General features: G+C 38.0%; 1 protein-coding gene across 1 annotated transcript in view; it reads right to left on the bottom strand.

Annotated features, from left to right (window-relative positions):
- Positions 1 to 22,552, bottom strand: part of CCDC30 (coiled-coil domain containing 30) — a 171,600-nt gene that overhangs the window by 122,892 nt on the left and 26,156 nt on the right. The window contains exons 6-8 of the mRNA XM_078145507.1: positions 16,042 to 16,198; positions 11,581 to 11,652; positions 1,212 to 1,324 (exon numbers count right to left, since the gene is read on the bottom strand). Coding sequence (XP_078001633.1) covers positions 1,212 to 1,324; positions 11,581 to 11,652; positions 16,042 to 16,198 — 342 coding nt within the window. The remainder of the gene's footprint in view (positions 1 to 1,211; positions 1,325 to 11,580; positions 11,653 to 16,041; positions 16,199 to 22,552) is intronic.

Here is a 22,552-nt window from a genome sequence, read left to right as displayed (position 1 = left end):
GTTTTAAATTAGTGCTATGCCAATGAACATAATGCAATACTATTATGCCATAACAATAAATCAAAAATGCATTCTACTTAGCAGAGTAGCCATTTAGACAAAAGCTTCAAGCTTACTTGGAAGGGAAAATGGAAATAAAGGAGATAGTAAAGAAACTTTTACCTCAGGTGTTGGTGGTTTCAACTGATTTTAACATCCTGTTCAATTTAACACTAAAATTACCAGAGAGGTTGCAAGTGCAGACAGGGATTATGAAGCTTAATATGCCAATGTCTTGAAGAAAAAAAAATCAAAGAAGGTGGATACATTGATCAATACATTTTTAATGTGGTGGAAACAGTCTTGTTCTAGAAAAGGATTCCTTCCAGAACTTACAGTTCTAAGAAAGAAAAAAACTCAACCTGGATTTAAAGTGTCTACAGATTGCCTCACACTTTTCTTGGGAGGTATTGCCAAAGGAGATTTTAAATTAAAACCAATTCTTGTTAATTGGTCTCAAAAGCTCTGAGATACTAAAGCACATTGATTGCTTCCCATTTTCTGGCAGGCAAATAAGAAGCATGGGTGACTAAAGGTGTTTTCAGAGACTGGTTTTCAAGTTATTTTAGCCCAGGTGTTGAAAAATATTTCGATGACAACAATATCATATTTAAAGCATTAATGATTTTAGATAATATTCCAGATCATTCAACTATATTTGGTTCACTGTATGAGAATGTGAATGTGCAAATTCTCCAAGCTATGGATAAAGTTCTCTGTGCCTACCAGTGTATGTATGAAGATTTAAAGGAAGAAAATAGTTCAGTCTGTGCTGCTAAAATGTTTTAAATGACAATGTTTTCATCATATCATCAGTGTAAGCTTATTTTTAAATACAATACTCAGTCTTTTTTATTTCACTTTCTTTAACTACTCTTTTACTTAACTTGAATCAGTAACACATTTTCCTTATCCTTTATTATGTAAAGAAACATAAAATTTTATTTTAATTTTTTTCATGGAATATTTCCATTGGGCTGGAACCAATAGCCATACTTTATATATAATTATAACTTCAAAAAGTATGAATTGGAATAATGCAGCACCTTAATGGGATTCATTATTCGCACTACTTGGGACATAATTTGTACCAATTGTACGTCTACAAAGGTCATGCAGTATAATAATAATATTGAAGTTATTAATTACAAAATAGTTCTTTAAAGTCTTACCAATTCCACACACATTTTTCTTTCCAAGTCTTTCTGGACATGATTTCTTAATGCCAGAGTCTCTGTGTCCAGTCTATGATTGTGCTGCTTTGCTTCTAGCAGGTCGGTTGATTCTAAAACAAAGGAAGTAACAAAATACATTGACTAAACTGAATCTAAAGATAATTTTGGTGATGCCATCATTGACATTTAAGCCATGTCCGTTATTTTTCCACCCTGTAATCTCAAAAAAATCATATTTTTCCACATACAAAAATGAATCATAGTAGCTAGTGCCATGTGAACTAGTTCCTTGGAGTACACCAAGACAGTCTTCCTAATACCAGGCCACTAAGGGGGGCTTCTGAGCTGATGAGGGTGGAGAGGAAAGAGTGATGCTGAACTTCAGAGTCAGAATACCTCAATACTGATCCTGCTTCAGACATACTGGTTTTGTGATCATGGACAAATCACAAGTTTTTTGAGCCTCCATTTCTTCATTTGTAAAATGGAGATAGTAATACTTGCACTACCTACTTTACAGTTGTTTTAAGGAAGCTTTTCAAACCTCAAAGCATTATATAAATATAAATTGTTGTTGTTATTGATAGGGGGACTTCCAGGGAACAGAGCTTTGAAATTACTACCTCACCCTTTAGTATTGGGGGGGAAAAATTTCAGAAAAATAAAACAACCATCTAAAATGGTATCATCACCTACTCATTGAGAAAAATTTATATATCTTTGCCAGGACCATGCTCCAGAAAAATCCCTTTCCTCTTGACTTCCTTCTAGAACATGTCACCTGACCAGTCCTACAGGGTCCTTGGCATCCCCCATTAGCCATGGCTGAGTGGAAAGAACCCTGGCCTAGAGTTCCTTCTCTACTGCTACCACCTCTGTGACCTTCAGCAAGTCAATTTCACATTCAAAAAATGGACAGTATCTGCCCTTCTTACCTCCCAGGGCTGTTGTGAGAGTTAAATGGGATAATGGAAGTAAAGGCATCTTGTAAATTCTAAGAGATATAAGCTGTCATTGTGTGGTTCCCAGAATGGACTGCAGAAGAAGGTGTAAAGAAAATATTTATTATTTATCCTTTATTAATATTGTTGAACCTAGCTTTACATGGCTAGAAAACTGTCTAAACCAAATGACTGATGTCAGGCTGACCCCAAAGACACTCTAGAGAAGCTGGATGACTATGGTAAGAATGGAAAGGGAAAAAATACAGACAAGAGAAATTAGAAAGCAGACACTTACAGGAAGGCCGACACATTGAGTCAATGATTTGAGGTACACTAATGCATTGTTGGTGGAGTTGTGAACTGATCCAACCATTCTGGAGATCAATTTGGAGCTATGCCTAAAGGTCTATACAGCCATGCATACCCTTTGACCTAGTAATACCACTACTAGCTCTGTATCCAAAAGAGATAAAAAAAAAAAAGGAAAAAGACTGGTATGTACAAAAATATTTACAGTAGCTCTTTTTGTAGTAGCAAAGAATTGGACATTGTGGGGATGCCCATCAATTGGGGAATAAGTATATGATTGTGATGTGAAACTATTGTGCTATAAGAAATGACAAAGGAGATGATGTCAGAAAAACCTGGGAAGACTTACATGAAGCACTACAAAGTGAAGTGAGCAGAATCAGGAGAACACTGTACACAAAAACAGCAATATTGTAATGAAAATCAGCTGCTACTTTGATCAATACAATGATTCATGAGAATTCCAAAGGATTCATGATGAAAAATGCTATCTACCTCCAGAGAGAGAACTGATGGACTCTGAATACAGATTGAAGCATTTTTTTTTCATTTTCTTTATTTTTCTTACCTTTTTTGCAACATGGGTAATTTAGAAATATATTTTGCATGACTTCAAGTGTATAATGGATATTATATTGCTTGCTTTCTCAATGTGTGTAGCAGGAACAAGAGGGAGGCAGAAAATTTGGAGCTCAAAATTTAAAAAAGAATGTCAAAAAAAATTTTTAAATAAAGAATCTCACAGATTTGAAATTATCTAGCAATGTTCTTATTTGTGCAAGGAGAACAGCAATTTGAACATAATTTGATGAAGGGCAATAGTGGTCATCTCTACCATGATCCTCCAGTGTAGCAAAAGCATATTCCCTGGTGACCTTTAGTTCCCCTGAGGAAATTCATACTGAGACAAAAGACAGACTTTGATCAAAAAGACTCTTAGAAGTACAGACCAAATGTGACGTTAGGCTAGATCCACAAAAGAACTGAAAGTGAGATTATTAGTCCTAAGTATGTTTTGGCTAGGGCAATCTCACAAAAGAGGGATAACAACTCCTTGTATGGAAGAAGTTTCAGTAGCCTCAGACAACTCTAGCAAATGTTAGCAGCAGCAGCAGCAATAGCAGCAGAGGTGAGCAGCTCTGTGGTAGATGACTACAGCACCTCCACTGAGAAGCAGCAGCCTCTGAGACAGAAGGGAAGCACCCCAAAAACCGCTAGGACACCAAGCCAGTAGGGCCAAGAGCTGCAGTATTGCAGGGGAGATATAACTTTAGCAGTGTGAATTGTCCAGGGGGAGCCCTTCCCCACAGCCTTTGATATGTATGGGATTCTTCCTTGTTATTCATTTTTTTTTTTATTCTTTTGCTTCAAATAGTTTGGTCTGATCTGGGGCAAGGACTAATTTAAAGGAAAACTTCAATGTGCAGACTAGAATAGATGTTGATCCAAATAGTACTCTGGATCTGGGTAGTAGTGAGAGATCTTAGGGTTGTGTGGAAACCTGACAGGTCCTATCTTATACTTAGACGTCTTAATTATATAATATTTTTGGCCCAACTGTATGCCAATAAATTTAACAAAGTTAGTGAAGTGGTGAATATTTAGAAAAACATAAATTGCCCACATTAACAGAAGAGGAAATAAAATATTTAAATAACCTCATTTCAGAAAAAATAAATTGAACAAGCCATTAATGAACTCCCTAAGAAAAAGTCTCCAGGGCCAGATGGATTACAAGTGAATTCTACCAAACATTTAAAGAACAATTCATTCCAATACTCTATAAACTATCTGGGAAAGTAGGCGAAAAAGGAGTCCTACCAAATTCTTTTTATGATACAAATATAATGCTGATACCTAAACTGGGAAGGGCCAAAACAGAGAAAGAAAATTATAGACCAGTTTCCCCAACAAATATAGATGCAAAAATTTTAAATAAAATGTTAGCAAAGAGATTACAAATTATCTCGAGAATAATACACTATGGTGAGGTAGGATTTATACCAGGAATGCAGGGCTGTTTCAATATTTGGAAAGCTATCAGCATAACTGACCGTGTCAACAATAAAACTAAAAGAAATCATATGATTATCTCAATAGATACAAAAAAAGCATTTGACAAAATACAACACCCATTCCTACTAAAAACACTAGAAAGCATAGGAATAAATGGAGTCTTCCTTAAAATGATAGGTAGCATCTATCTAAAACCATCACCAAGCATTGTATGTAATCAGGACAAGCCAGAAGCATTTGCATTAAGATCCGGGATAAAACAAAGATGTCCATTACCACCACTGTTATTCAATATTATACTAGAAATATTAGCTTAGGCAATAAGAGAAGAAAAAGAAATTGAAATTAGAATAGGCAATGAAGAAAACAAAGCTATCACTCTTTGCAGATGATATGATGGTATACTTAGAGAATCCTAGAGAATCAAGTAAAAAACTACTTGAAATAATACACAACTTTAGCAAAGTTGCAGGATATAAAATAAACCCACATAAATCATCGGCACTTCTATACATAACTAACAAAGCCCAAAAGCAAGAGATAGAAAGAAAAACTTTGTTTAAAGTTACTGTGGGGGCAGCTAGGTGGCATAATGGATAGAGCACCAGCCCTGAAGTCAGGAGGACCTGAGTTCAAATCCAGCCTCAGACCAAACACTTGAAACTTATTAGCTGTGTGACCTTGGGCAAGCCACTTAACCCCAGCTGCCTAAAAAAATAAAATGAAATAAAATAAAAAGTTACTGTAGATGTTATAAAATATTTGGGAATCTATCTGTCAAAATAAATCCAGGAACTATATGAACACAATCACAAAACATTTTTCACACAAATAAAGTTAGATCTAAATAATTGGAAAAACATCAGTTGCTCATGGGTAGGCCAAGCTAATATAATAAAAATGACAATTCTACCTGCTTATAGTGTAAGCCTTTATATCTAAATAGTGCACCCATTTTGACTTTATTTTGGTATCACAAGCATTTATTAAACTAGTTATGTGCCAATCACTGGGCTAGGTGCCTGGGAATAAAAAGATTAAAATGAAAGTCCCTATTCCTCAAAGAATTTACATTCTATTAGAGGAAAACAACATGTAAATAAATAGTTATGAGTAAACACAAATTTTTTTGTGTGTTTTCTTTTTTTTGCTAGGCAATGGGGTTAAGTGACTTGCCCAGGGTCACACAGCTAGTAAGTGTTATGCGTCTGTGGTCGGATTTGAACTCAGGTCCTCCTGAATCCAGGGCCGGTGTTCTATCCACTGTGCCACCTAGCTGCCCCCAACACAAAATTTTTTTTAAAAGAAGAAATACAATGTAATTACTGGGAGAAGGGAACACGAAACTTACATCTCAGGGACACTGGGATAGGCCTTATTTGGAGGGGGCACTTGGATTGGACCTTGAAGAAAGTTAGGGATCTACTAAGCAGAAGTGAGGAAGGAGGGTATTCTATGTATGGGGAGCAGCCTATGCAAACACAAAGAGATGGAGATAGATAAAATGCATATTTTGGGTGAGAACAATTAGCCCAGTTTGCCTGGAGTACAGAGAATATGAAGGAAAGTCATATGTAATAAACCTAGAAAGAGAGTCTGAAACATTTTGTAAAAGATTTAAATATCAACTGAGGGACTCAGACAAGCTTATCTCTATGGTCCATTTCTATGCTGAAATTATATGATTTTTTAGGATAGATGTCCCTCTTAAAATCTTCACATTTTTATTTTGTTTAGCAAATTCTTATTTCACAGATAGCACAAAAGTAAATTGTAGTTAGCTTAGTTTATGCCTAAGTAATTACAAATTGGGCAGCTAGGTAGCTCAGTGGATAGAGCATTGGACCTGGAGTCAAGAAGATCTGAGTTCAAATCCGACCTCAGACACTCATTAGCCGCGTGACCCTAGGCAATTCACTCAATCCCGTTTACTTTAGTTTCCTCAATCTGTAAAATGAGCTGGAGAAGGCAATGGCAAAGCACTCCGTTATCTTCACCAAAACAAAACAAACAACAACAATAACAACAAAAACAACAAAACCCATGAAGAGTTGAACACAAATGACTGAATAACAACAACAAAAATCACACATTACAAATGGGGGAGATCCAAACTGAGCACGTTGCTATGCTTTCACAAAGCTACGTAACAATTTCTCTCTCAATCTAATTTAAATGTTGTATTTTAGTTTGACTGACCAATAGGTTCCCTCTCGCTCTCTACATTTTCATCCAAGTTGCGATCTCCGTCGCTTCGATCAAGTTTGCAACACAAGAGAAATCTCAGGGGAGGCCCTCTCTTCTACCAGTCCAATCCCAAAGAACAAGGGGAAGACCAACAACCTTTTGATAATTTAGCAGCATGTTTATCAAGTACAGACTTAAATTCTAAACAGCTTGTTTAAGAATCTGATTTCTCTCTTTTTTTTGGTGAGGCAATCGGGGTTAAGTGACTTGACCAGGGTCACACAGCTAGTTAAGTGTTAAGTGTCTGTAGCTTTATTTATTTATTTTTTTAGTGTTATATTCACATCATTTATTTTGATTATCACTTTGCTTCTTTTTTTTTCTTTTCTTTTGTTTTTAGCTAGGCAATGGGGTTAAGTGACTTGCCCAGGGTCACACAGCTAGTAAGTGTTACATGTCTGAGGCTGCATTTGAACTCAGGTCCTCCTGAATTCAGGGCTGGTGCTCTATCCTCTGCACCATCTAGCTGCCCATTTCTCTCTTTTTTAGAGCGGTATTCTAGAGGGAATGTGGCATATTGGAAAGAGTACTTGGAGTAAGGAAAGGCTTGGGTTTAAATTTCAGCTCCAACAGTTACTAGTTGTGTGACCTAGGCAAATTCTTTTGCCCCTCTGAGTCTCTACTCCCTCATCTGTAAAATGGAGACAATCATATTTCTATTACCTACCTCAAAGAGTCGTTGTGACCAAAACACTTTGTAAAAATGAGAGCTATTGCTAATAAACCCCTATTTGTACCCTGCCTCCTGAATTTCAACTGTGGGTTCAAAAGAGAAGAGTGTTTCTAAATATTATTCCCTTTAGTTTTCTTCTTTCAATGAATCCTTTCCCTTTGCCTTCTTTTACAGCTTCCCTCCTCCTAGTTATCACCTGCTCATTTCAGCTACCACCCTATGATATACTAATACAAACCTTCTAATACTACGGAGCTCACAGGCCAGTTGGGCCTCCAGGAACACTTAACTTCTCCCTTCTCCTTCCTTGGTTCCAGGAGGGCGAAGGCTTAGTTGAGTCCCTTTCAGAGACCAGATCTGGAAGGAGTCCCTTTCAGAGACCAGATCTGGAAGGCACCTCACTCCAAAATCTCTTGCTGACTGTGCCTAATTTGTCCAGTGTCACCACCCTAACACCTCAGGGATTTGTTACTGCTGAGTGCCTAGGTACTTGAGAAATGCCTAAGTGGCAGTAGGCTGTAAAGCAAAACAAGCAGATGCAAAACTTCCTATATCCTGTGCTTGTAATCACTGTGTGAATAAATAACAACAGCTCAACCCCCAGCAACTACCCAGGGCCCAAGACTGGATCTGGAAGCCTCCCTGACCCAAAGTCTCCTGCCTACATTTGGGCCTTCTTAATCAGCTTCTTCAACCCTCAGGACTCATGCCTTTACTTCACCCCAGCTGCCCATAGGGATGGTCATGCCTTGAGGGCATCATTACCCATCAATATCCCACTTCTAGGATCTGGAACCATAATATCCCCCTCTCGTATTACATCTTCCCCCATCTTCCCAAAGCTCCTTCTCTGCCACAATCTTCTAAAACTGATTTTTTTATTAAAAATATTATTATGACTCAAGAAACAGCAACAAACAAATGTTTATAAATTTCAATATACAAAGAATAAAAAATGTGAAATTATGAGCTTGTTAGGTACAGTTTGAGGTTTTAAGTATATGCTAAGTTTAAATCCCCTTGTTTGTTCTGTGAAGTTTGGATTCAGTTAAAGGGCCACACTTAAGGCCACATGTGGCCTTGAGGCCACAAGTTCCCCATCCCTGGAACCAGTTCAACTATACTGGATCCTCTATCTTGGAAACTCTTTTCCTGTGGCTATTCACATCTTGGAAACTTCCAAACTTCAGTTACTACACCATTTGCCTTTTTCAATCCTACTCCTAAACACAGTGGAAAGAACTCACCTTACTGTACTGACTAGGGGTAAATGTTTAATAAATTTAAAGTACCTAATCTCAACTGTGCTCTCACAACTGACTTTCTACTCTACTCCTCCCACAGCTAATCCAAATGGAACACAAGTACTCTGGCATTTCCTTTTCGCCTCAAATCCTCCTATACTACTGCACTCTCCTCTCTTAGCAGGAGAGCTTACCTCTTACTCTACTCAAAAAGTTGAGGCCACTTCAATGTTCTTCTTTTCCTCTACTCCACACCTCAAAACTCTTCCATCATCACCCATTCTCTCCTTCTTTACTCCAATCTGTGACAAAGAGGTGGTCTTTCTCCTTGCTAAAATCCACCCTTACTCACAGCCTCCATCTTATTCTCTCTCTTCTCTAGAAGTTGCTCCTTCAATCAATGCCTCTTTCCAATCTGCAATCTCTTCTTATAATGATAATAGCTAACATTTACATAGACTTTTAAGGTTAGCAAAATGCTTTATACATGTTATCTCATGATCTACTGGCTACATCTCTATTGCCAACAAACATGCTCAGGTCCCCTCCATCTAAAAAAAAAAAATCTTTACTGGACCCTCCAAACCTCATATTTTGATCCTGTATTTCCTCAAAACTCCTCAACCCCCACCCCTCCTCTGCAATCTGACTTACAACTCTGCCATTCAACCAAAACTCTCTCTCCAAGGTTACCAAATAATCTCTTAATTGTTAAATTTGAAGGTTTTTTCTTAGTCCTCAACTATCTTGGCCTCTCCGCAACTTTTTAAAAAAATGAATTGTATTTTATTTTCAGGCTCACATTCTCTCCTAACCACCTCCAACTTTCCTCTCCCCCGTTAAGAAAACAAACAAAACGAAACAAACTCATTACAAACATGTGTAGTCAAACAAAACAAATTCCCGTATTGCTATGCAAAAAAATAAAGGAAATATTTCTCAATCTGCACTCTGAGTCCATTACTAAAAATACGTATGGTCAAGCAAAACAAACTGTCACTCTGGCTATGTGCCCCACTCCCAAAAATAAGGTTTGTCTCAATCTCTCCTCTGAGTACATCACAGTGGACAGCATGTTTCATCATAAGTCCTTTGGAACTGTGGTTGGCCATTGTGCTTACCAGTTCCTAAGTCTTTTGAAGTTGATTATCTTTACAATGTTGCTATCACTATACAAATTGTTCTCCTGATTCTGCCCATATCACTATGTATCAGCTCACATAAATCTTTTCAGGTTTCTCTGAAACCACTCCCTTCATCTTTTCATACATAAAAATATATGAAATACAGATCATATATGTATATACATATATAATAACTTGTTACACTATTCCCCAATTGAAGAGCAACCCCTCGGTTTCCAAATCTTTACCACCATGAAAAGAGCTGCAGCAAATATTTTCGTACATATAGGTCTTTTTTCCTTTGATCTCTTTGGGGCACAAACCTAGTAGCAGTATTGCTGGGTCAAAGGTATGTGCAGTTTAATAGCTTTGGGGGCATAGTTCCAAATTGTTTTCCAGAATGGCTGAACCAGTTCACAATTCTACCAACAGTACATTAATATGCCTGTTTTCCCACAGGCCTTCAACATTTTTTGTTTTTCTTTTTTGTCAGCTCTGTAGAGCTAACGGGTACAAGGTGGTACTTCAGTTGCATTTCTCTGATTAATAGTGGTTTAGAGTAGAGGCGGCAAACTCTCTAGGACCAACCAAATTAAAATGTTTAACAAAATAATTAAAAATATAACACAACACAGATAATGTTAATTTGTGCTTTTCCAAGTCAATTTGCTAACCCCAGGTATCATTTCTATTTGAATTTAGCATCATTGATTTACGGCATTTTTCACCTGGCAATTAATAGCCTGGATTTCTTCTTATGTAAATTATCTATTCACAATTTTCCATTTTCTAAAGTAGTTAGACAATAAATATTAAGCATTAATTAATTAAGTCAATAAACATTAAGTGTCAGGTACTGTGCTAAGTACTGGAACAACAACAAACAATATTTTTTCTTTTTTAAAAGATGGGGTCTCCCTATCTCACTCAGCCTGAAAGGGCAGGGGGTACTACGGATAAGCATGAAAGTTTGACTTGCTCTATTTTTGACAAGGGCCAGCTTGCCCTGCCTTAAGCGATCTGGCAGACTCCTACTCCTAAGGGCTCATCATATCAAAACCAACTTAGTTGGACAACCAGTCAGCCTTGTCTCCAGGACCTCAGTATCTCTAGTAGCAAGGATTAGAGGCAGCAAAGATTAAAAACAAAGATGTTACATAACACCCGAAACAAATTTGTGTGTGAACAATAATCCCCAATTATTTGGTTTATAATTTTAAAATTTTCAATTATTGGATTTTCTCAAAGCAGGGAACATAAATTTGTATGTAATTAAAGCCATATATATTCATATTGCCAATTATTTCTATTGTTGTTGAGTCATTTCAGTCATATCCAACTCTCTAAGGCCCCATTTGGAGTTTTCTTGGCAAAGATATTGGAGATGCTTTTTCCAGGTCCTTTTACAGATGAGGAACTGAGGCAAATGGGGTTAAGTAACTTGCCCAGGGTCACTAGTAAGTATCTGAAGTAAGTGTCTGAAGCTGGATTTGAACTCAAGTCCTCCTGACTTCAGGGCCCAATCTCTATTCATTGAGCCACCTAGCTGTCCCTAATTATTTCTATAGTTATTCTATTAACAGCCAGATGTCCTCATGGTGAGACTTGCCTACAAAGAATTTCTACACATGTAATCCTAAAAGTATATTCACAAATTCACCTCTGGGTAATTATAAGTTTCTTTTACCTGGTGAAAGAATTAAAGCTGAGGAGACATTTGGCAGACTGGAAATAGAAGGTATTTCATATGAAATGAAATACTGTACCTATGTGATCTGAAAAACTGTAACAATGATTAGAGTGACTTACCATTTTCTTTAAGTCTACTCAAATTTCCTTTTAAAGCCTCAATTTCTAGTTGGGCTGATTCCAAGGCAAGCTCTAAAAGAAAAAGAAATACAGAATACTTAGGTACCAAATTAGTATATGTAGTCACCAAATTTCATTCCTTTGCATCTTCAAAGGTAAAATGTAAGGTGCTCCAATGGAGAAGACTAAATAACCAAAAAAAGTCTTCAGAAATATAATAAGCATAGTCTTTATCTAGATTGTGCTAAATATTCAGAATTGCACAAAAAAACCCCAAAGTGTAAAACTACAAATAATCTAAAAATAAATAACTTTAACAAGCACTATTAAGTACCTATTATGTGCCAGGGATTACAATAGGCACAGGGTATACAAAGACAAAAAATAAAACTGTCCCTGATCTCAGACTATGTTATATCGGACCTCAGTATTTAATTAAGCACTGCCTTGTATTACATTTTTTCATATTTAAATGTTTCATATATGTACATCTTATCTTACTAATTCTGAGCACAAGGGCAGGTATCATTTTAAAAATAACAATAACAACATATTTACGTGGGCCTTTAGGATTTATAGTTTTTTTAAACACAATTATGTGAGGCCAATAACACACAATATTATAACCCCTCTCTTACAGATAAAGGATTTTGGGCTCAGAGAACTGACTTGTCCATAGTTATAGGAGTGCTAGAAAATATTTTTACATGTCAGAGGAGGGACACATACCCAGTCTTCTAACTCCAAGAATAGCACTTTTTCTACAATCAGTCCTTTTACATTCTCTTCCCGTCCCCCCATATCTCATAGCCTGAGCACATCGTATCAAATGAGATATTTGTCAAGCACTTTGTAACCATAAAGTGCCATATTAAATATATTCTATTATTACTATTGGTATATTGGTGTTTAAAAAGTACTACTTAAATAAATGACTGAGCAAAATAATCAGCTTATATATTAGTCTGTGTATCCCCCCCCCAAAAAACTGAATAAACACCAAATTTGTATCCATCTATTTTGGAAGTCCCCCCCTTGGGGCTCAGATATCTTGTCTGGGGACAGAGTGAGAGCATATCCAGCTGGCTGCAGAACCCAGACCAAACCATTCTTCACCTTTACATCTCATCCAGTCACCCATTCAGGCCATCTTGCCATTGGAGTGTAAAGCCCATTCTCTCCCACCCTGCCCCCACCCCCAACTGTTTCTAGAAAACACATGTAAGTTGGCTGTCCTATGTCACAACTCACCACCTCTATGACTACCCACACCATAACTCCCTTCCCTGGGCACCATGCCCTATATATGCTTTCTTCTTCCATTAGAATATGAGTTCTATAACATCAAGCAGGGACTGCTTGCTTTTTCATTTATACCATAGTACTTAGCACAGTGCTTGGCACATTGTAAAAGTTTGATTAATAAATGTTTCTTCATTCATTCACATCTTTCAAAGTAAGATCATAATTTATGGCACATAGAAGGCATATTTTCTACTATATTCATCAAAAGTCTCATAGACCATTAGAAGGTTCAACACGCAGAAACAATGTGACTATGGAAAAACTGAAAACATTTTAAAACGTTACTTTTGAAGACTAAAACAAATAAAATACATTAGGTAAACCAATTGAATTGAACAATGTATTGAGTCAGTTTGAAATCTCTTTATAACCTGGCCCCTTTCTACCTTTCCAGTCTTCTCCCTTCCTTTCTCCTTTACACACACTCTTGTGATTCAGCACTCCTGGCCTACTCACTGCTCTGGACACATGCTCTCCCTCTCCCATCTCAGCGTCTTTGTACTGGCTGTCCTCTATGCCTGGAGTGTACTCTCTCTTCACCTATGTCTCTAGGAAACCCTAGTTTCCTCCAAGAATCAGCTTGAGACACCTTCTACATGAAGCTTTTCTTGATCTCTCCAGCTGCCAGTGCTGACCATCTCAAAGCCACCTCATGAGCATTTTGTATATGTTTATATGAGTACAAATTGTCTCCGCATTACGATGTAAGCTCCTTAAGGGCTGGGATTGTTTTTGCCCTTTTTTTGTATGCCCTCGCCCTTCCTTCCACATTCCTGGTTACCTGACCCATAGTAAGCGCTTAATAGCTGCTTGTTGATTGTTACACAGGGAACTCCTTGATGACTGGGAGCCATCACTTCTGTCTTTGTATCCATAGCCTTTAGTACAATGGCTGGCATATAGTAAGGGCTTAATAAATGCTTGTTGCTTGATTGTATTTGCAGATAGGGAAGATAAAATATTTAGCTAAGAAACAGTCCCTGTAACTCCACGAGGGAGCTTACAGTCTAGTCCGGGATAAGGGTATAGCTAGAGATGTGTGTGTGTGTGTGTGTGTGTGTGTGTGTGTGTGTGTGTGTGTGTGCAGCACGTATATATATACACATACACACATATATGCAATTATGATACAAAATAATACATAAGTGCATACAAGAAGTGCTAATGAAGGGCTGTATGAAGTCTAAAAGAGGGAAAGGTAGGTCTTCACTAATTGGGGGGAGGATAAATATAAGACAGACTATTTAGAATCTTAATATGCAAAAAACATCAGTTATGGCTCAGCCTAAAAAAGTGACAAGTAGGGGCAGCTAGGTGGCACAACGGATAGAGTACTGGCCTTAGAGTCAGAGAGGACCTGAGTTCAAATCCAGCCTCAGACACATAACACTCACTAGCTGTGTGACTCTGGGCAAGTCACTCAACCCCAACTGACTCACAAAAAAAAAATCAATAATAAGTGACAAGTAGTTAAAGAAATAGCTTTTACTGATTTTAAGAATCAGATAACCTCAGGAATTAATCTCTCAAATCATAGCTATTATCCTACTCTTTAATTGTTAAAATAAACCTGTTTTGTAAAAAATATATTTTAAATCAAATTGCAATGGTAAAGGTGAATAGAAATAAGTAATTTGCATTAATATATTATAAAAATTAGTAGTTTTAAAAACAACTAAAAACTTTGTGTTAGTTGTTTTAAAAATGCCTAAGAACTCATAATAAAAGATACTATCCACCTAGAGATAGACAACTGATAGACTTTGAGTGCAGATTTAAGCATAACAGAGAGATTTTGGAACTGAAAATAAAAATTAAAAATTTTTTCAAAAACAAAAAAATAAAAAGCCCTAAGAAAAGCTAAATTCTTGTTAGCTCTGTATAAAGCAGAAATCTCAAAGCAGTTTTTATAAAAGTATACTTGTCATTAGCTCAACCAATAAAGTCAATACAAGTCAGACTGTTGCATTAATCACAATAATAATAGCTAGCATTTATATAGCTCCTTAAGATTTGCAATGTGCTTTATAAATATTATTCTCATGACAATCCTGGGAGGTAGGTGCTAAATTTATTATCGATAATATTATCATAAGAAACAAATCATTTACAATTAAATAATGAAAATTAATATTAATAACAGCATTTGTACATGTTTTAAAGTTTACAAAGCACTTTCTATTATCTCATTTGATCCACACAACAACTCGGTAAGATAAGTACTATTCTTATCCTCATTTTACTGATGAGGTCACTGAGGCTCTGAGGTTCAGTGACTTGCCCAGGGATCATCTGAGAGAGGTTTTGAACTCAGATCTTCCTAACCCCACTCAATCTAACCCTACACTTGATCCAGCATTTCATCAAAGAGCAATCATCTTTGGAGTCTAAAATTGGATATGACATAGAAGCCCTTTAATATGTAATCAAGCATCAGCCTGAAACCCTCTACACTGAGGACTCCCCTGAAACCTCTAACTTAAAAGGAAGTTGAAAAGGAATCCAGCTCTCTTCTGTGCTGAAACTGTTCCGGAGAGCAGTATGCACAGACAGTTCTTGAATACAGGAACATCAACGTGGCAGCTTTTCTCTCGGGAAAGTTGTGACCTATGTGAAGGTCACTGAGTCTACCCCAGAGACACAAAATGTGCACTCTTCTGTAATCCATTTTATGAGGTTAAATCAAAGCCCCAATTCTGGAAAAATTCTTTATCCCAAAAAAGAATCCTAGAGCAAAACAATTTGTAAGATCTGTCTGTAAAAGAACATGCTAGATCTCTGTGACTTCTTGAAATTAGTCTCCTTATTTTATAGAGATACTTTACAAATATGAAAAGAACTTTAACAATAACTTAGGAAACAAAAAAAAGCTTAATCAAATTAAATGAGCTGTTTCAAAATATCAGAAATCAGTCGGTGGAAGAGACAGATCCAACTCCCAGCAGCTCCCAAAGAAGTGATGAGTGTGACTGTGTATGGCAGCCATGAGTGCTTGGCCTCCCATGAGCACAGGCTCTCATGGGCAGTCCTCAGACTCTCTTCAGTTTATCAGAGGACACTTTTCCCTCTGTTTTCATGTTGCAAAATGAAAATTATTTTGACAAAGATTCATTACAATAGTCAGAGATGATGTTTTTTAATAAATCCCAAGTTTACCGAGTTTATCGTGTTCTTTTTCCTTTGTATCTAGTTTTTTGGTCAGTCTACAGATCTCTTCCTGGGCTTCCTGTAACCTTCTGGCTGCTTCTTCCTCTACATTCCTCTTGAGGTTCCCTTGTACTGTTTTCTCTTTCTCTAGTTCTTCATTAGGGGGCTGAAATACAGATACTATTAATAGCAGAACAAAAAGCAAATTTACTTTCATTGTACAGTATTCCTTCTATCAGTGCTCAGTAGTACAGAAAGGAAGAAAAATAAGTATTTAAATGAAAACCATTTCTGCCCATAGAACAAAGAGATGCAGTCTCTGCTGGAATACCTCCCGAAAAAGGGGGTCCACAGCCTGTTAAGGCAGCCCAAGCTCTCTGGAACTGACCCTTAATCCACCTCAAGTCTGCTTCCTTCTTGCTCCTGGTTCTGTGCTCTGGGGGCCAAGCAGAACTCCCTTTAAGTCCTTTCACTACTTTGTGTCCCCTTTCTCTTTTCAATTCAATAAACATTTAATGACTACTAAGTATGAAATATGGTGCCCAAGCAGAGGAGAGAAAGATAAAACCTAAAAGTCTCTATCCTCAACAGGCTTACATTCTATTGAAGACTATAACATGTACACAGATAAATAAATACAAGGAATTTGAGGCAGAGTACTAAAAGTCAGTGGATGTAAAAAGTTGCCTCCCTCCTCTACTCTACATGTGTCATGTACTTATTTATGCATGCACATATAGCCCACATATCCTTGAGAGCAGGGGCTCTTGTTACTTTTCATTATTCACATCCCCTCACCCCAATTAGTTCAGGACCTGACACAGTCTGTGCTTATGGGATAACTTGATGAAGCTGCAGAGGTAAGTTGGGGCCACACTGCCGAGGGCCTTATTGTACTGGAAGCCACCAGGGGCCACCAAAGGTTTTTAGCAGAAGGATGCTATGGTCACTTAGGCAGCCTAAACATGTCTATGACCCTTCAGCTGATCCCTGTTCTTCATGGCATTGAGGCCTTTCACAATCCTGGTCACCCTCCTCTGGATAGACCCCCAGCTTATTAATGCCTTTCTTAAAAGGTAGCACCCATAAGAGAATACAATGTTCTACATATGGTCTGACCAGGGCAAATACATTGAGAAGCTTAATTATTAGAATGTTAACTCCTCCATTAGACTGGAAGCTCCCTGAGAAGTACTGTGTCATTTTTATTCTTTACATCCTCCAAAAACCAAAACAGTACCATGCACACAACAGACCTATAACAAATGTTTGTGGAACTGAATTGAGTATCTGGACATTGCTTCTATTAATTCTACCTAGGCTAGGCCAGGGAAAGCCTTGGAAAGGCCTACAAAAGCTGGACAGGTTGTGTGTCTGTTGACTGAAGATCAGCCTAACTAATTTTGTGAAGGCTTATCTAGTACACATAGAGTAAAGAACTTTTCAGCCACAGCAACTTTTGAGGGCCATTTACTGCTAAGTTATATACATATACATACATACATATATACATACATATATATGTATATGTATATATATGTATGTGTATATATACATATATATAAAGAAAGTTGTAATCCTTATCAACAGATCACATTACACTCCATTAAAATTAGAAATCTTTGAAGTATTGAAGAAGGTTGCCACATCACACTGCTGATTCAACTGGGTCCACTAAAATCCCCAGGGACTTTTTCACATGAACAATTTTCTAACCATACCTCTCCCGTGCCTATTTTTTTAAATCAGAGTAAGTCTTTACATTTTTTCTTATTAATTTAATATTATTAGATTTAGAACACTGTTGTAGCCTGTCCAGATCTTTTTGAATCTTAACCCAAAGTGTTGGCTAATCCCTCATAGATTTATTTCACCTGCAAGTTTTATAAGCCTTTCATCTATGTTTTCATCCAAATCACTGGCAAAAATATCGAAGAGAACAGGGCCAAGTTCAACATCTTATGTCATTCTACTGAAGACCCTCCCACTTTCCACCCCTCTAGCTTGCAATACTTCCATTTCTTAACTCATTCTAGATCTGGTTCAACCAGTTCTGAATTCACCTAATTGTAGATCCATTATCAAAACCATATTACAAGTAAGGAGGTTATACATTTATTCACTGATGTTGCCATTGCTTGAAACATGTTTAAAACTCTTCTAGAATTACCTTCAGAAAAACAGTATCATCGTCTAGTTGTATAACCTTCAGTTGGCAAGAGCTGGCATGGTAGGTGGCATAGCATTACTACAAAATGAGATAACCTATGCTGTGGGCTACAACATGCACTACTTTGGGTTCACACTTTGTGTGACTGGTCATTATTTTTACAGGTATTTGGAGGGGTTTGGGGGGGAGCTCAAGCAAGTCACTGCTTTCATCCATCATCTTGGCTCTGCCCCCAGTGTGGTTCTTTAAACCTGGTTCTGTAGAGACTGCATTGGACTTTGGATACCTTAGTCCTCAGCTCAGACTACGTCTTCCTTCCACCTACTCTTTGATCCAATGATATCAGTTGCCTTGTTGTTCCTCCAATATAACACCACATGTCCTGACTCCAAGTATTTTCACTGGCTGTCCCCCATGCCTGGAACACTCTCTCCTCTCTGCTTCAGGGATTCCATGGCTTCCTTCAAATTTCAGCTAAATATTACCTTCCACAAGAAGCCTCCCCCAGTTCCTCTTAATGCTAGTTAGTGCCTTCTCTCTGTGATTATCTCTAATTTATCCTGTATGGAAATCATGCCTGCACATAGTAATCTGCATGTTGCCTTCCCTGTTAAATTCTGAGTTCCTTGAGACAGGGACTATTTTTTGCCTTTCTTTGTATCCCAGTGTTTAATACTGTGCCTAGTACATAGTAGGTGCTTAACAAATGCTTGTTGACTTGACTTCCTTCCTAACACCCTGGATCTTCTATCTTAGAAATTCCTGAGATCTGGGATAAGGCATTATATTTAAGAATGCTCTCTCCTATTAATCCTGGGCACACCCTAGGCTTTGCCCTCCTTTTCTCTCCATAGGAAAGCAGGGCAAACACGTGGACAAACACATAATCCTTGTCCTGACAATGGCATACCCTTTGCTGTCATTCATGTTCTCATCTCACTACTTTTTCCAACTAAGCTTGCTTTTTGGCTGTTCTTCACACGTGATGCTCCATATCCCATCTGCTGGACTTTGCAAAGAGGTCCCACTGATGAGAATGTACTCCTTCCTCCCCTATATCTCTTAGAATACCTACTTTCCTTTAAATCTCAGCTCAAGTACCACCTTCAAGATGAGACTTGTCTCATCCCGTGTTCCCCCTCTCCAACTAGCTTGTATTTGTTTAAAACATAACTCTATGTAAATATGTTGTCTCCTATGGGCAAAGACCATTCCATTTTTATCTTTGTATTGCCCCAGAGCCTTGCACAATGCCTAGCACATAGCAGAGACACTTATCCAATGCTTGTTGATAGACTGATACTCTCAGTAGGAAGACAGGAACCTAGAGGTCAAAAATAAGGTGTGTTTACAGTAGCTAGGTGGCGCAGTGGATAGAGACTGGCCCTGAAGCCAGGAGGACCTGAATTCAAATCCGGCCTCAGACCAAACACTTGACACTTACTAGCTGTGTGACCCTGGGCAAGTCACTTAACCCCAATTGCCTAAAAACAAAAACAAACAAACCAAAAAAAAAACCCAACAAGGTGTGCTAAGCCACAAATGAGCCAAATCACAAAGAAAACTGTCATCTTCTAGACAAGGTAAAAGGTAACGAAGGAAAAGAATGGACAGCTCTGGAAGCTCATGGAATTGACTTCCTTGATCATCATCAGAACAATGAGTTTCATAAGACAATCTGCAGATCTGACAGAGAACCTCCAGGAGTTTCTTTGGTAAATAATACTATTTCTGTACCTTCACCTGCGGAAATTCTTCACATCCTTGACCAAAGTGGCCTTTGTAAAGTAAAATCTGATAGCATCCACTAGGGGCAAACCTTCTCCATAGGCCCCATCTCTCTATTAGTTAATATTGAGGAGGTTCTTCAAATTTAGGGAAACTTCTGACATACTTCTCTAGAATGTGATACAACAGCAGTATTAACACTCCTCCAAGCTGAGGAACTGCTGTAGGCTTTGTATGGAAGTGGGCATCCATTTATGGTCCCTTGACCCATGATCACAGGAATCAGAGATTTAGAGTTGGAAGAGACCTAAGTCCAATCCCCTCATTTCACACATAACGAAAAATAGGCACAAAGAGGTTAGAGAACTTGTTCAAGGCCATACAGTTAGAAAGTATCTGAGGTAGCTTTTGAACCCCCCCCCCATTTTTCTGATTCCAAATCTAGAGCCCTATCTACTCCATCACACTATTGTGGGAACATGGGTGGTGATGTGCTGCCTGGCTAATTCTATGAATAAAGCTAAATCCTCCAAAAATTGCTCTTTCAGGACAGGGCATTTACCTAACTTAGACTCCAGGAGGATCTGACATATCCTATTGTGGTCCCTTGTTTCTGCTAGAGCCAGCAAACATACTGATTCACATCTTTAGCCCTAAGGCGAGAGAGGTCAAAAGTTTTCTTGAGCTCCTAAAGAAACTCCTTCACATTGTCCAATAGAAAGTTATTTCCAGTGAAGTACTGGGGACACAATGGACAATCTGAAATTCAATGAAACTCAAATTGCCCTGCTGCATGGGGAATCCCCAGGAGAAGAAGCCTATGAACAACTGGTATTAGAGTCCAGGAGCTCTGAGGAGATCCTTTGTCCATACAGTGAAAATGTCTGGGGGTTCTAGATGATATATGAACAAATTTTAAGTACTGAGTAAACTGGGAGTTTTCTGCCTTCACGTATTGCAGACTCCTCAGTAGCCTGGGACAGCAGCTTCTCTTGAGGTCTCTGGAGCCCTCTACTGGGAAGCCTGGAGTAGAGCAACTGCCACTGTTGACTATAAGCAATTTGGGAGTCAGATAATGCTCATATCCAACTGGAAAAAAGGGTTCACATTCCAGCCCTCTCACACTCAGGGGGAGTATGTCTCTACATGTATGAGCCCAAAGAAGAAATGAAGCTAAAATGAGAAATAATCCTAAAAGCCAAGATGATTTAAATTCACAGTGTATAGAGAAGATACAGGTCAGAAAATCCCTAACAGATAAGGATGCTATCTGCAGAAATAGTTGGGGGGTAATTTTTTGTTACAATTAATATGTTTCCCCAATGCCTTCATCTTGATTTCTGGCTTTCTTTACCCTCTTTCCAGTTATACCAATGTACTGGTAGGATCAGGGAGGTACCATGTTGGGTTTTTTTCTTGTGGGCTCATGCATACAATTAAATTTGGGCAAGACAGGCACAATACCAATCTAGCAGACCTATGATTATGACACAAACTTGGTTTTTGGGATAGCTTGGGATTGACATTTCTGATCAGCTGAATTTAATACCATAAAACCATGGCTCTGTACGAATCTCAGGAGAAGAATTATTGGAAGGGGTTAATCCAGCCTGCTATCTCCTTTGCCTGGGTCTTGGCACTTATCTGTTAAAAGTGGTTGGCTGTTCTTTGTGGAAAAGCAGTTTTTATTTTTGTCTTTGTATTCCCAGGACTAGTATATGATCCATCCAAAGCAAGTGCTTAATGGATTGTGGAATGAGGCACAGGGAGTTGTAGCTTTGATAGGATTACATGAATGCTACAAGCAGCCAGGAATAGGAATCTACCATACTATCAGACTGGGCTGGTGAGTTGCGCAGAACTGAATTTAGGTATGTACAGAATCTTATCTATATATGGAAAGATGATTAGTGGGAAAATATTTCAGATAAATTTCCTATTTGAATTCAGTTTATGAAATGTTCCAGTATTCTTAAAGGAGTTCATAATCTCCATCTTCTAAGAACTGGACAGTGAGATGGAGCTTGTTCTCAATAACCTTCTTGTCTCTTTCTAGACTTCCACCCAGAACAAAGAATTCATCTCAGCCACTGTCCCAAGACTGCATCAGAAAAGACTACTCATCAGAGTAGAGAAGTGCCAGTTCAAGAAGGGTGATGTGGAATTCCTAAGGCACATACTGGTTCAAAAAGCAGGAATACTCACGTAAGGTAAAGACCACACTACAATTAGGAACCTCTGCATCTCCACATTGACAAAAGGCCTACTAGGGTTCCTAAGTTTCCTGGGGCACAATTTACAATTTCATTTCCAGGTTTTCACATCTGATAATGCTTTTAACCAACATTCTCACATCTCCAAAGCATTCCACTGGACACTAACAGTAAGTGCTGTATTCAGTGAATTCATAAGATGTTTTTCCTTATGTTTATCTTGGTCTACCCTAGACACTCATAAACAATTCATAGTAGAGAAGAGGCTCTCCTCTCATATATACAACAATATTGCTATGAATACTTCTTTCACAAGATAACTTTGGTGGAGAAAAATTATACTATGTGGGAGAAATCAGTCTGTCATCAAGTATTTATTAAGCCCCATATGAAAGGCACACAGAGCTCC

Source organism: Phascolarctos cinereus, unplaced genomic scaffold (genome assembly GCF_003287225.1).
Source record: "Phascolarctos cinereus isolate Bilbo 61053 unplaced genomic scaffold, phaCin_HiC Scaffold_726;HRSCAF=1367, whole genome shotgun sequence".
In the NCBI taxonomy this organism is placed as follows: domain Eukaryota; kingdom Metazoa; phylum Chordata; class Mammalia; order Diprotodontia; family Phascolarctidae; genus Phascolarctos; species Phascolarctos cinereus.
This window is presented reverse-complemented; position numbering and strand designations above follow the sequence as displayed.